This window comes from Schistocerca nitens, chromosome 2, assembly GCF_023898315.1.
Source record: "Schistocerca nitens isolate TAMUIC-IGC-003100 chromosome 2, iqSchNite1.1, whole genome shotgun sequence".
Taxonomy (NCBI): Eukaryota; Metazoa; Arthropoda; class Insecta; order Orthoptera; family Acrididae; genus Schistocerca; species Schistocerca nitens.
In genome coordinates, this window is record NC_064615.1 from 743962721 (window position 1) to 743978580 (window position 15860).

A 15860-nucleotide genomic window follows, 5' to 3' on the forward strand; every position below is an offset into this window, starting at 1 on the left:
CTAATAGACTCAGATGTGCAATTTTTTAATCATTCTTCAAGAGATATGATAAATCTATGTACAAAAGAATTAAGTACTATCTTAATAAACATAATACCTTACTATGGCTATGAAGTCTTTCGCGACATATTTCTTGAATAAAAATCTCTCGGTGTACATGCCGCATCAATTCAGGATAAAACACCAAGCTTTCGACCACTACCTCCATGGTCGTCATCAGGGCTAAGACTGACTGTCGTGAACTAGCGAGGTTCCCACTTTTATATGCCAAGGACGGCTTCTGATTGGCTGGAATACATAATAGCAAAAGGATGAAGATCTAGTTGTTTTATTTGCTGACAAAGGGAACGCCATGGTAATCCTCAATGCTACAGATTACCACAACAAAGTTGGATTATTACTGGAGGATAGCACATACCGGATTCTCAGACGGGATCCCACATCGGCGCTCAGCAGGAAGACAAGGGAGCTACTAAAAAACTCTGGCCTCTCCGATGAACTGGTGAAGAACTTACGGCCGAGAGCACCTAGGCCACCAAGACTGTACGGTTTGCCAAAGGTTCATAAGGAGAACGCCCCGTTGAGACCGATTGTTAGCGCTATTGGCTCTCCTACGTACAGGCTTGCAAAACACTTAACTAAATTGTTGGCACCTATAGTTGGTCACTGCCCACATCATATTAAGAATTCAAAAATGTTTGTTGATATCATAAAACAGATGAAGATACGCCCAAGTGATATCATGGTCAGCCTCGACGTGGTTTCTCTGTTCACCAAAGTACCTGTGGATGACGCATTACAACTGTTGGCTGCTCATTTTTCCTCAGAAATTTTGAAGTTGTTCCGGCATACCTTGACGACCACTTACTTTTTATACAGTGGAAATTATTATGAGATGACGGATGGAACAGCCATGGGTTCGCCACTGTCACCAGCAATAGCGAATTTTTTCATGGAGGACTTTGAAGAACGAGCGTTGAGCAGTGCTCACCTCCGCCCATCATGCTTCTACAGATATGTCGACGATACTTTTTTAATCTGACCACACGGCAGCAACACGCTGCAGAAGTTCGTCGAACATTTAAATGGTGTACATCTGAACATAAAAATTTACATTGGAGGTAGAGAAGGAAGGGAAGTTACCTTTTTTAGATGTGTTGGTAGAGCGAAAGCCGGATGGACAACTGGGCCATTCTGTGTACAGGAAGCCAACCCATACATATTTATATTTGCATAGCCATAGCTTCCATCATCCGTCTCAGAAGAGAGTTATGCTGAATACTTTAGTACACAGAGCCAGGACTATTTCCGACAAGGACCACCTCGGTCCCGAGATTAACCATTTGACGACTGTTTTCAAGAGGAATGGTTATTCTGCCGGTGAAATTAAATCAGTATTGTCCAAGAAAGTAAGACACGATGCCAGCCATATACAAGAAGAGGACCAACACATAGCGCGGCTTCCTTTTTGCGGTGCTACAACGAGCAAGATAGCCAGAGTCCTGAAGAGGCAAGGAATAAAACCTGTTTTCCGACCACCTAGGAAAATTAAGGAAATGTTGAGATCAGTCAAAGATAGTCTTGGCTTAAGAGTGCCGGGAATTTATACTATTCCTTGCGAATGTGGCAAGAATTACGTGGGCCAGTCTGTAAGAACCGTTGCCGACCGCTGCATCGAGCACCAGCGCCACCTAATATACAGGTATGTGGAAAAATCCGCGGTGGCTGAACATAGCATGCTTAACAAGCATAAGATTTTATTTGAAGAAACCAGAGTAATAGCCCACACATCGAATTACTGGGACTTTGTGATCCGGGAAGCAGTCGAAATTAGACTTAGCGATAATAACTTTAACAGAGACAACGGCTATGCACTTAGCAATACTTGGAAGAGTGCACTGGATAAAGAAAAATCTCAGAGAAAAACTTCCCACACTTTAACTCCTGATTCAAGGGATGGTGCTGCAAGCAACGCAGGATAGAAACTACATCTATGGAAGTAGAGGGCACCACTTCACTACGCGCCATATCGCTGTTGCTATGACGTATTCCAGCCAATCAGAAGCTGTCCTTGGCATATAAAAGTGGGAACCTCTCTAGTTCACGACAGTCAGTTTTAGCCCTGACGACGACCATGGAGGTAGTGGTCGAAAGCTTGGAGTTTTATCCTGAATTGATGCGGCATGTACACCGAGAGATTTTTATTCATAATACCTTACTAAAAGTCAGTTTGGATTTCAAAAGCATATTTCCACTGAACAGGTCATTTTCTCACTTATTAACCAAATCCTAAAACTCATAAACAATAATATGTCACCAGTTGGAAACTTTTGTGATCTGTCTACAGCATTCAACTGCACAGATAACAAAAGTCTGCTTAGAAAGGCTGAGCGCTATGGCTTAAATGGAAAAATAGGGATGTGGTTTGATTCATATCTAGAGGACAGAAAGCAGGAGGTAATGCTGTTAAGTTCTACACTGGCACTTGCTTGCTCTGATCGAGGCTCAGTTAAATGTGGAGTAACAAAGGATTCAGTGCTTGGTCCCCTTCTGTTCTCAATTTTTGTCAATGATCTGCCATGTTGTATGAGCCAAAAAGCATACTTCATCCCACTTGCAGATGGCACAATGACTATGACTGAAAAATTACCAAACTGCAGCCTAGAGAACATAGTGACTGCTATATTCAAAGAAGCTCTACTCGTAGATTGGTTCACATCTGATGGTCTGTTCCCCAATGTTAACAAGTCTCAGTTCATTCAGTTTCACACAGCGCACACACAAGAAAAGGAAAATGTTGAAATAAAATGTGGTGTCAAAGAAATATTGAGAGCTAAGTCTTCAAAATTCTTAGGATTAATAATATTAATAGCAAATGTAAATGGTTACTTCACATCCTCAATCTATGTAAAAGATTTAATTTGGCAACATATTCCATTATTCAGTTGCATTTACTTGTGACTTGGAAACAATCTAAGCTGCATACTTTGGATATTTCCATTCAACTATGACATATAGTATCATATTCTGGGGAATCCAGTCACAAGCAAAAACAGTCTTCTTGCCACAGAGGAGCATCATCGGAATTGAGTAGAGTCCACCCTAAATGTTCTTGCAGAAATGTATTCAGACAGCTGGGAATTCTCACCATGCCATACCAGTATATCTTTTCACGTATGTGCTTTTGGAGCAAAATTTAAACAGTTTACAAAATAAACAGTGCACATCATGATCATAATACAAGAAGTAAACGTGATCTCCTAAAAGATACAAAAAAATCTCAATATGGTACTGAAGGAAGTACATTATTCAAGCATAAAGGTATGCAATGAAGTTCCAGTTCATGTCAAATCTGTCATTGTGAACTGTATTCAGTCTTTAGCAGTACCAGTATTATATGAATTTGTTATGTAGTGCTGATACCTTACTCTTGAACAGTTCAATTTGTATATGAACTAGAGCTACAAGCCTTATAATTTGTAGGTTGACTGTTATCACAACAATTTTTTGAGTTATTACCTGAGCACCTGCTCCTCACTTTTCAAGTATCTGTTTACATATTACTTAAACTGTAGATCATATGACCATTAACTTGTGGTTATTACTGTAATAATCTGACATGTTCTATATCCTAGCAATGGATCCATGGGGAAAAAGTAAATAATAATAATAAACAAACAAATAAAAGGTCCTTGGAGACAGGGCACTGGCACTGATGGAGAAGGATCAGACTTCTACACTCTTATTGAATAAATCTTTTTGGTACTCTCATATAGTGACTTAGGTGGTTAATGAAAATGGGGTTTCAAACATACAATATTGTGACTATGAAGACAGCAAACTACTTATGTGCCAGCTTGCTAGCTGCCAGTACCTCTGTAACAGAAACTTTTAAGTACATGGCCCACAACTTAAAATGTTTTTAAATACATGGACTACAATTTTAAATGTTTATTTCCCTTGTGTGATAATCTAAAAACCTTTCATTAGTTTTGGACAGATGTTGTTATTACTTTGTGTTGATGTTTTCTTTTTTAAAAACAAAGATATGGCCATTTTGTTAGGTTTCCTCTGTTGCCCCCATTTGGAGGGGAGTGCCAGTTGGGACAACTGACAGCTGTTGGGGCTGCACAGATGTTAAAAAGTGGCACAATACTAAGGCATACATATGGTGACCGCCTTGGTTTTGGGAATGGTTCTTTAGCACCAGAGGATATACTTGTCTACAGCACCAAATACAGGTGAGCAGCAAAATGATGAACTTAATTTCTTGTGTGATCCTAGAAATATTGTATAAATGCAGACTGAAGGGACAAATGAAAATTTGTACCAAGGATGGGATTTGATGCCACCTTGGCACAATGGCTTTGCACAACAGCACCAACTATCCTAAGATAAATAAATAAATGAATGGTTTATTTGTCCATAATAACTTAACAGTCATGGACATAGTCAGTTTACAAAAACAAGAACATTAAAAAAGTTTACAAGTAAAGATAAATTATACACAATAACATTAGAAATCCTTGATGGAGTACAAACATTTATCAATTAACAGTTGCTTTAATTGTGTCTTAAATATGATTTCTTTTAACAATTTTATACAGGGAGAAAAGTATTTAAACCGACAAACTCTGGGAGGTTGTAGGGGACTTCAAAACAAATATTTTTCCCTAATGTCATTTTTTCCTATGAGGATTATTTAAACCGGTGGAGGCCCTATTACGCTCTTCAGTTTTTAGAGGCCGTATTACGATCTTCAGTTGTTAGAAGGCGTATTACGCTCTTCAGTTGTAGGCAACTGCTGTCCACCAGTGTGGTAGTGCATTGTCTCTGTTTAATAATGGAGCGATACACCTGGGGGTGAGTACACTGATATGGTTGGTGTGTACTATGTAGCGTACTACAATGGGTGAGCTGCACAGCGGGTTTATCAACAACAATATCCCAATCGCAGTATCCCACATCATACGACCTTTGCTGCTGTGTACCAATGTCTGCATGAGACTGGGTCATTTATCAGATTACCTGGACAGGGACGTCGTCGCACAGTAAGAACACTGCAATTTGAGGAAGCTGTCTTGCAGTGTGTGGAGCGGGATCCTTCAATCAGCACTCGTGCAATTGCACGTAACACGGGGACGAACTAGACAAATGTAAGAACAGTGCTTCGAGAGCAATTGTTACGTCCATTTCACTTACAGGATGTCCACAACCTGAAACCAGTTGATTATCCACGCAGTGTACAGTTTTCACAGTGGTACCTGGAACAGTGTGAAATGCATCCTACATTTCCATCCTCTGTGTTGTTTACCGATGAAGCAACGTTCAGGCATGATGGAGTCTTCAACATGCCCAATTCGCATGTCTGGAGTGAGGATAACCGACATGCCACAGTTACTAGCGCTCGTCAAGTGTGGTTATTCGTTAACGTGTTGGTCGGTGTTGTTGGGGACTGTTTAATTGGGCTGTATCTGCTACCTATGCCATTAAATGGCAAGTAGTATTAAAATTTTCTCGCCAGAGCATTGCCAGAATTGCTGGAAAACGTACCACTCCCTACAAGACAATGCATGTGGTTCCAACATGACGGGGCGCCGGCACATTTCAGTCATCGTGTGCGTCGATTCCTTGACTGACAGTTCCCAGAAACATGGAGTGGCAGAAGTGGTCCTGTACCATGGCCTGCTCAATCCCCAGATATGTCCCCTCTGGACTTTTTTGTGTGGGGAGAGATGTGCAACCTTGTTTACGCAACTCCTGTTGCATCAGAAGAGGATGTTTGCCCGGATAGTTGCAGCAACAGGAACAGTTCAGGATACTCCTGGGGTTTTTGCCCGTGTCAGACAGAACATGATCCGACGGTGTAACCTTTGTTTATGTGTCAATGGAGGCATTTTTGAAAATCTACTGTAATTGAAATTCGGTTGTGTTAATGTGTTGTCTCTTGGTCATAAAAAAATGGAAACGTGTTTGTTGGTTTAATTAATTTGCTGCCAGAGAAATCTTCCTCTACTGGTTTAAATACTCCTCATAGGAAAAAATGATATTAGGGAAAAAATTTGTTTTGCTGTACCCTACACCCTCCCAGAGTTTGTCAGTTTAAATACTTTTCACGCTGTATAATTTGGTAATCCATTGTAAAAATGTCTTCCAGCAGAAAATGGACTATGATCTGTTGCCCTTTTATTACAAAATTTTATATGGTAATCCTTTTCTTGTATTATCCTTTTTCTTGTATTATAATTGTGGATTTCACTATTGATTACACTATGCTCCATCTTTTCTTTTACAAACAGTATAGTTCTGAGAACATACAATGGATACACTTTTAGTATGTTATACTTAATGAAATATTCTCTACAGGACTGACACTTACTAATATTAGCTATTATCCCAATTGCTTTTTTCTGGGCTCTAAAAGCCCTATCCATATATACCGTTGGTGCCCCACCCCAAATCTCGATACCATGTTGCTGGTGAGAGTGTATAATTCCAAAATCGATTTGTTTTAAAACAGGTTGCACTATTATGCTAGAAAGGCGTTTTAGCAGGTAGGTGTTACAGAAGATTTTTGCCAGCTGGGGTGGCCGAGCGGTTCTAGGCCCTACAGTCTGGAACCGCGCGGCCGCTATGGTCGCAGGTTCGAATCCTGCCTCGGGCATGGATGTTTGTGATGTCCTTAGGTTAGTTAGGTTTAAGTAGTTCTAAGTTCTAGGGGACTGATGACCTCAGATGTTAAGTCCCATAGTGCTCAGAGCCATTTGAACCATTTTTGAACAGAAGATTTTTTTTACACATGTAGCTGATGTGCTCCTTCCATATAAGAAGTATGTCTACTATAATACCCAGGAATTTATGTTTATCAATTGTTTCAACTTATATCTCTGGTTCTGTATCCACTTGTCTTGATTTATAATTTAGCAGAAACTCCGTCAGAATTGTCTTGTCCTTATTTAGTGCCAATTTGTTTTTAGTGAGATACACTACTGGCCATTAAAATTGCTTTACCACGAGGATGTGCTGCAGAAGCGAAATATAAACAAAAGGAAGAAGATGCTGTGATATGCAAATGAGTAGCTTTTCAGAGCATTCATACAAGGTTGGTGCCGATGGCGACACCTACAATGTGCTGACATGAGGAAAGTTTCCAACCGATTTCTCATACACAAACAGCAATTGACTGGCGTTGCCTGGTGAAACGTTGTCGTGGTGCCTCGTGTAAGGAGGAGAAATGCGTATCATCACGTTTCCGACTTTGATAAAGGTCGGATTGTAGCCTATCGCAATTGCGGTTTATCGTATCGCGACATTGCTGATCGTGTTGGTCAAGATCCAATGACTGTTATCAGAATATGGAATCAGTGGGTTCAGGAAGATAATACGGAACGCCGTGCTGGATCCCAATGGCCTTGTATCACTAGCAGTCAAGATGACAGGCATCTTATCTGCATGGCTGTAATGGATCGTGCAGCCACGTCTCGATCCCTGAGACAACAGATGGGGACATTTGCAAGACAACAACCATCTGCATGAACAGTTCGACGATGTTTGCAGCAGCATGGACTATCAGCTCGGAGACCATGGCTGCGGTCACCCTTGACGCTGCATCACAGACAAGAGCGCCTGCGATGGTGTACTCAACAAAGAACCTGGGTGCACGAATGGCAAAACGTTATTTTTTCGGATGAAACCAGGTTCTGTTTACAGCATCATGATGGACGCATCCATGTTTGGCGACATCATGGTGAACACACAATGGAAGCGTGTATTCGTCATCGCCATACTGGAGTATCACCTGGTGTGATGGTATGGGGTGCCATTGGTTACACGTCTCGGTCACCTCTTGTTTGCAATGACAGCACTTTGAACAGTGGACATTACATTTCAGATGTGTTACAACCCGTGGCTCTACCCTTCATTCGATCCCTGTGAAACCCTACATTTCAGCAGGATAATGCATGAACGCATGTTGCATGTCCTGAATGGGCCTTTCTGGATACAGAAAATGTTAGACTGCTGTGCTGGCCAGCATATTCTCCAGATCTCTCACCAATTGAAAACGTCTGGTCAATGGTGGCCGAGCAACTGGCTCATCACAATACACCAGTCACTACTCTTGATGAACTGTTATATCGTGTTGAAGCTGCATGGACAGCTGTACCTGTACACACCATTCAAGCTGTGTTTGACTCAATGCCCAGGCGTATCACGGCCATTATTACAGCCAGAGGTGGTTGTTCTGGGTACTGATTTCTCAGGATCTATGCACCCAAATTGCATGGAAATCTAATCACATATCAGTTCTAGTATAATATATTTGTCCGATGAATACCCATTTAACATCTGCATTTCTTCTTGGTGTAGCAATTATAATGGCCACTAGCATATTCCTGATGAGGCTAATGTGCTATACATTATTTTTCAGTGCTAACTGTTTTGTAGAGCCCCAACTTATGAAGGAGGTATGTTGTTGTTGTGGTCTTCAGTCCCGAGACTGGTTTGATGCAGCTCTCCATGCTACTCTATCCTGTGCAAGCTTCTTCATCTCCCAGTACCTACTGCAGCCTACATCCTTCTGAATCTGCTTAGTGTATTCATCTCTTGGTCTCCCTCTATGATTTTTACCCTTCAAGCTTCCCTCCAATACTAAATTGGTGACCCCTTGATACCTCAGAACGTGTCCTACCAACCAATCCCTTCTTCTAGTCAAGTTGTGCCACAAAACCCTCTTCTCCCCAATTCTATTCAATACCTCCTCATTAGTTATGTGATCAACCCATCTAATCTTCAGTATTCTTCTGTAGCACCACATTTCGAAAGCTTCTATTCTCTGCTTGTCCAAACTTTTTATTGTCCATGTTTCACTTCCATACATGGCTTCACTCCATACAAATACTTTCAGAAACGACTTCCTGACACTTAAATCTATACTCGATGTTAACAAATTTCTCTTCTTCAGAAACACTTTCCTTGCCATTGCCAGTCTACATTTTATATCATCTCTACTTCGACCATCATCAGTTATTTTGCCCCACAAATAGCAAAACTCCTTTACTACTTTAAGTGTCTCTTTCCCTAATCTAATTCCCACAGCATCATCTGACTTAATTTGACTACATTCCATTATCCTCATTTTGCTTTTGTTGATGTTCATCTTATACCCTCCTTTCAAGACACTGTCCATTCCGTTCAACTGCTCTTCCAAGTCCTTTGCTGTCTCTGACAGAATTACAATGTCATTGGTGAACCTCAAAGTTTTTATTTCTTCTCCATGGATTTTAATACCTACTCTGAACTTTTCTTTTGTTTCCTTTACTGCTTGCTCAATATACAGATTTAATAGCATCGGGGAGAGGCTACAACCCTGCCTCACTCCCTTCCCAACCACTGCTTCCCTTTCATGTCCCTCGACTCTTATAACTGCCATCTGGTTTCTGTACAAATTGTAAATAGCCTTTCGCTCCATGTATTTTACCTCTGCCACCTTCAGAATTTGAAAGAGAGTATTCCAGTCAACATTGTCAAAAGCTTTCTCTAAGTCTAAAAATGTTAGAAATGTAGGTTTGCCTTTCCTTAATCTTTCTTCTAGGATAAGTCGTAGGGTCAGTATTGCCTCACATGTTCCAACATTTCTATGGAATCCAAACTGATATTCCCCGAGTTCGGCTTCTACCAGTTTTTCCATTCGTCTGTAAAGAGTTTTGTCAGGGCTGGCTCTCCCAAGGCTATCAGTAATTCTAATGGAATGTTGTCTGCTCCTGGGGCCTAGTTTCGACTTAGGTCTTTCAATGCTCTGTCCAACTCTTCATGCAGTATCATATCTCCCATTTCATCTTCATCTACCTCCTCTTCCATTTCCATAATACTGTCCTCAAGAACATCGCCCTTGTATAGACCCTCTATATACTCCTTCCACCTTTCTGCTTTCCCTTCTTTGCTTAGAACTGGGTTTCCATCTGAGCTCTTGATATTCATGCAATTGGTTCTCTTTTCTCCAAAGGTCTCTTTAATTTTCCTGTAGGCAGTATCCATCTTACCCCTCATGAGATAAGCCTCTACATCCTTACATTTGTTCTCTAGCCATCCCTGCTTAGGCCATTTTGCACTTCCTGTCGATCTCATTTTTGAGACATTTGTATTCCTTTTTGCCTGCTTCACTTGCTGCATTTTTGTATTTTCTCCTTTCGTCAGTTAAATTCAGTATCTCTTCTGTTACCCAAGGATTTCTACTAGCCCTCATTTTTTTTTTACCTACTTGATCCTCTGCTGCCTTCACTATTTCATTCCTCAAAGCTACCCATTCTTCTTCTACTGTATTTCTCTCCCCCATTCCTGTCAATTGTTCCCTTATGCTCTCCCTGAAACTCTGTACAACCTCTTGTTCTTTCAGTTTATCCAGGTCCCATCTCCTTAAATTCCCACCTTTTTGCAGTTTCTTCAGTTTTAATCTACAGTTCATAACCAATAGATTGTGGTCAGAGTCCACATCTGCCCCTGGAAATGTCTTACAATTTAAAACCTGGTTCCTAAATCTCTGTCTTACCATTATATAATCTATCTGAAACTTTTTAGTATCTCCAGGGTTCTTCCATGTATACAACCTTTTTTATGATTCTTAAACCAAGTGTTAGCTATGATTAAGTTACGCTCTGTGCAAAATTCTAGCAGGCAGCTTCCTCTTTCATTTCCTAGCCGCAATCCATATTCACCTACTATGTTTCCTTCTCTTCCTTTATCATCAGCATAATTTAATAGGTTTGAATTTTGTGGATTTATTATACAGTTAAGAATTCTATAAAATGATTTTGCTGTTTGTGTATGTCTCCCAGGTGTATAATACAGCTTTACGCATTGTCTCCTGTCAGCAAGGTGGGATCTTAATAGATTTAATGCTACTCCTCTACTCCATAAATTTCTAATTTATGTAGAAGAACAGAATGATTTACAAAGTCAAATGCCTTGGATAGGTCTAAAAAGGTGCCAGTAACTTTGTTTCCATCATCAAGTTTATTTAATACCACTTGCAAAAATGTAGCTACAGCTGCCATTGTAGATTGGCTCTTCCTGAAACCATACTGACAGTTTTTTAATAGATTGTACTTAAGAAAAAGAGATTCAAGTTGATCAAGAAGTAGCCTTTCCAACAGCTTACTAAGTACTGAAGTCAATGAAATAGGCCTATAATTTTGGTATATTTGTAGTTATTCCCTTTTTATGCAACGGTCTTATTTCAGTGACTTTTATCAGGTCAGGAAATGACTCCTGACTGAAAGAGTTGTAGTGGCTTTATTAATTCATTACTACATTCTTTCAGAAATTTCTCTGAGATGTCATCCCAGCCACTGGATGTATTTGCTTTTAAGTTGGAAATGGTTTTCAGGATTTCCAGTTCTGTAACACACCTCAGGAAGAATGAACTACTGCCATTACTGGTATTTAGTACCTGTGGTGGGTCGATCATATCCTCCCTACTCATCTTACTAAACTTGTCTATGAATCTCTCACATACTACCTTTGGGTCACTAATTATTATGTTATTACACACTACATTGTTGCTCCCTTCTCTTTCCTTTACTATACTCCACACTGTTTTGGTAACATTACTAGATTGCCTCATCTCTTCAGCATACATCTGTTCTTTTAATGTCGCAAGTGCTTCCCTGTAGGTTTTTCTACAGGCTTTGTATTTAGAGTGGAAGTACTGCAGTTTGGTGTCTCTACAAAGAATATATAAATCCTTCATGTCTTCCTTTAATTTTATCATGTTAGGGAGAAGTTTAATATTCTTGGAGCTGTCAGTTTTCTTTAGTATCTTGAACACTGGGCAAAGTTGATTAAGACAATGGGTTAATGTTGTATAAAATTTGTCCCACTTTTCATTGATATCTTCTATTTCATATAGGCCTACTTGATGCCAATTTATGTGTGCCAGGGTTTCCTTTAATATATGATAGTCAAGCTTTCTTTTATAGGTAAATAGTCCCCATCAGATACTATTTCTTTGTCTGTATGTTGCTCTAGGACTAATGCCCTATGATGTGAAATGTGATTCTCAACAGTTCCAACTACAAGGTCTTTCTTTCTCAAGTTTGTAAAAACATATTTGATACATGTCTGAGAGTCATATGTAATTCTTGTTGGCATTGAATTCACATGGATGTAATTATAGGACTGTAAAATATCAATATATCTAAGGTAATTTATACTATTAGTTGAGGAGCCGATGTTCACATCCCCTACTGTTTTTTATGAGGTGAGAGTTTGTCAACAAGTTCCTCTAAATGGCAGAAAAATTCTTCCATGTTACTGTTAGGGGATCTGTACAGACCAGCTATTATTAAACTGCTATTTCTAAGCTTTCTTCTTATTGCAGATATTTCAAAAACCATCTCACATGCAAGTTTATCTCCCCAATCAATTTTTTTGCACTGTACATTATTTTTGACATAAATACCAACACCCCCACCTTTTCGTTGTTTCCTACAATAGACACTGACCTTTTTATAATTACTTAAATTAATGCTACACATTTCTTCAGTTTTACACCCTAGTTCATTCACAAGATAAGCATGAGGACTACTAACACTTAAAAAATTCATCAATTTGTTCTGTTTTGTTGATAATATATTGGACATTTTGTGATATTATTTTTAGTTTACTGTCATTTATGATCTTGTTGTCAAGTACTTCACCATCACATATACATGCTGAAGGCTGTTTTACTCTAAAAAAGTTTCTGTAGGACTACTTTCACTTGTGAATGAACTGTTATTATATATAAGGCTTTTTAGTTTGATCCTTTCTTTTATTATCTGATTTAATTTTTCACACAAATAACATTTACTTTCATAATTCAAGTAAAATCCATGGTTAGTGTGCTGACCCCTACCCAACTTTCCTATATCTAGAATTAAACAATTGCCATAGTTTTGAACATAGTGCCTTAATTCTAATATTTGTTTTTCTTATTTCCTTATTTACACACGAGTTGTTGATCAGATTGTACCAATGCAGGACAGTAGTTTCTGCTTATTTTCTTTAAGGAAATTCTTCAGAGCGTCAATGCAGACACCAGCTTCATTGCTTCCCACATCATTTCCACCATTTACACAAACTATGAAATCATAGACTCCTTCCTCAATCTAAATTCCCATTTATGTCTCAACTCACTTGGTATTCCCCATAAACTGGAACAGCATTGCAGAGGCTCTCCTATTGTATTGGAATAGCACCTCAGCATCACGCTTAGGGAGAATACCAAGTGGGCTGAGGTGTGAATGGGAATTAGGATTGAGTAGGAATGCATGCTGGGGTAGTCCAAGTCATTGTTCAAATCTGCTGTGCCAGTTTGGTCTCTACATCTACATCATACCATGCAAGCCACCTTTTTGTACTGCTAACTGAGTCCTCTAACCTTGTTCCACTTGTGAATAGCACGTGGCAAGAATGATTGTCAGCAAGCCTCTGTATTGGCTTTAATTTCTTGGTCATTATGCAAGACATATGCGGGAGGAAGTAATATGTTGTCTGATTCTTCCCTGAAAATGATCTCTCAAAATCTCTGTAGTAAATCTCTCTGTGATGCCAAACACCTCTCTTGTTACATCTGCCAATGAAGTTTGTTGAGCATCTCTTTAATGCTCTTGTGCTGACTAAATGATACTGTGACAAAATGTGCCACTCTTTGTTGGATCTTCTTTACCTCTTCTATCAGTCCTGCCTCGCAGGAATCCCAGACAGATGAACAGTACTCAAGAATCGGTCAAACAAGCACCTTATAAGCCACGTCCTTCGTGCATGAGTTACATTTTCTTAAGATTCTGCCTATGAACCTGAATCTGGCATTTGCTTTTCCAACTATTTGTTTTATATTGTCATTCCACTTAAGGTTGCTCTGGATAGTTACTCCTAGATATTTTACGGCAGATTTACATTCAGGTCAACTGTCAGAGCCTGCATGATTCATCATTTCTCTGGAGGTCATTCTGGAAATCATTACTATCTTCTGGCACTGGTGCTTTATTATAGACAAAAATGATTCAGTGGGCTCTAAGCACTATGGGACTTAACATCTGAGGTCATCAGTCCCCTAGACTTAGAACTACATAAACCTAACTAACTTAAGGACATCACACACATCCATGTCCGAGGCAGGATTCGAACCTGCGGCCATAGCAGCAGCGCGGATCCGGATTGAAGCGCCTAGAACCGCTCGGCCACAGAGGCCGGCAAATGCTAGTAGAGCTTCCGATTTAAATATTGTATATTATTATAACATTTATAAAGCCTAGTTTACATGATGACACTAGGTTGCAGGCAACTATGCTACCGGCCACTGTGCATGCGCGCCATGCGTTTGCGTAACTTTGTGAAACTAAACACCTTCACGTGTTCCAACTTTGGTGACACTAGTTGCATAAGTTTTGAGGTTATGTGTGATTGTAGAATGTAGAAACACTGAAATATGAAGTGGAGAACGTAGAATAATGTTCGCTTTTTGGATATCTATGTTTTGCATAAGTGTTAGTGGGAGTTCAGTGGTGCTGGTTACAACAATAAGCAACATATTGCTGCCGCTGAGAACATCATGTGCGATCATGAAATAGATCGTTTGACAATATCTGAGCTGCAGAGCAAAATTTATTGAGTTAGGAGCACATGTACAACTGAGTTAAGAAAAATACTAGGAAGTGAAATTCTAGCTGTGGCAATGCTCTCTTCTAAAAGACTAAAATCCCATCGTTTGAGTTGGCCAACTCTTTGTTAATGAATATTGATGACAGGAGGGAAGGCTATACAAATTCAAGAAACTGCATTCTTTGTTCAATATTCATCTATTTAAAATGTTGCTGCAGTGCTCCCCACTCACATATGTTAGAATTTTGAAATATTGCCACTGTAAAGATCTCTCTTCAAGAGAGTAGTTTGCAAACCATTATCTTCTTGATGCAGCCCACTTCGAGTAATTATTTTTGCTGATGTTAATAATTATTACTGTTAATGTAAATAATTATTGGTGTTAATGAAATAGCGTCATAAGCTACTAAAACTGTATCTTATAGCACACCGAGTGTTCTCAGTTGTAATGCACGCAATACGATATATTATCTCAGTTCTTGTGACAGTGCTTCATGCATTACAGTACCTTTATTCCCTATCACATAATTAACTCTATTTAGGAGAAATGTGAACAGTTCTGGTGACATTCTACAATAATTAAAAGAACTTCTTGGATCTTCCGTTATAAATTATTTCAGCAAGGATGCTGAGCAACCGAGCTGACATCTTTTCTTCATCCAGTCATGAATCGAAACATGTTTCTTATTTTTTTTTTTTCTTATGTAGCGATTCCACGCAATAAACTCTAACTCCATCACAACTCGTGCGATGTGCAGCTGACAAAAATTTCATTTCAGACATGACTCAGGGACCCACAAAACGACGAAACTGAAGTGTATACTGGTGTCGCCGTGTCTACAGTCATATATGAAACCACGTGCATGCATCTGATTCCATGCAACAAGTGATGCAACCCAATGTCATCATGTAAACTAGGCTTAAATTACGTATTTGTATTGGTAGCACTGTCAAAAACAGTATCGTATCATTTCATGGTATTAACACGCATTGTATGTCAAAGTGCTAACGTTTTTCTGAGGAAAAGTGACAGATAGATTGGTAAATCCCTCAAAAAGTAAAGTATGATGCCAAAACAAAGTGTTTTTAAGAAACTTGTGTTTTGTGGTAATAGATTTTCGAATAAAGGGAATCGTTGGGTTCAACACGTGGCATGTGAAGTTACAGAAAATGAAATGCAGGCAAACTCTTTGGTATCTAGAGAAACACTCATTAGTGCC

At 39.4% G+C, this 15860-nt stretch overlaps 1 protein-coding gene across 2 annotated transcripts in view; it reads left to right on the forward strand.

Moving 5' to 3' along the window:
* The window catches only part of LOC126236964 (2-phosphoxylose phosphatase 1), a 114400-nt gene that overhangs the window by 54035 nt on the left and 44505 nt on the right, over window positions 1–15860 (forward strand). For both annotated transcript variants that reach the window (XM_049946669.1, XM_049946670.1), the window contains one exon: window positions 4065–4241. In XM_049946669.1, coding sequence (XP_049802626.1) covers window positions 4065–4241 — 177 coding nt within the window. The remainder of the gene's footprint in view (window positions 1–4064; window positions 4242–15860) is intronic.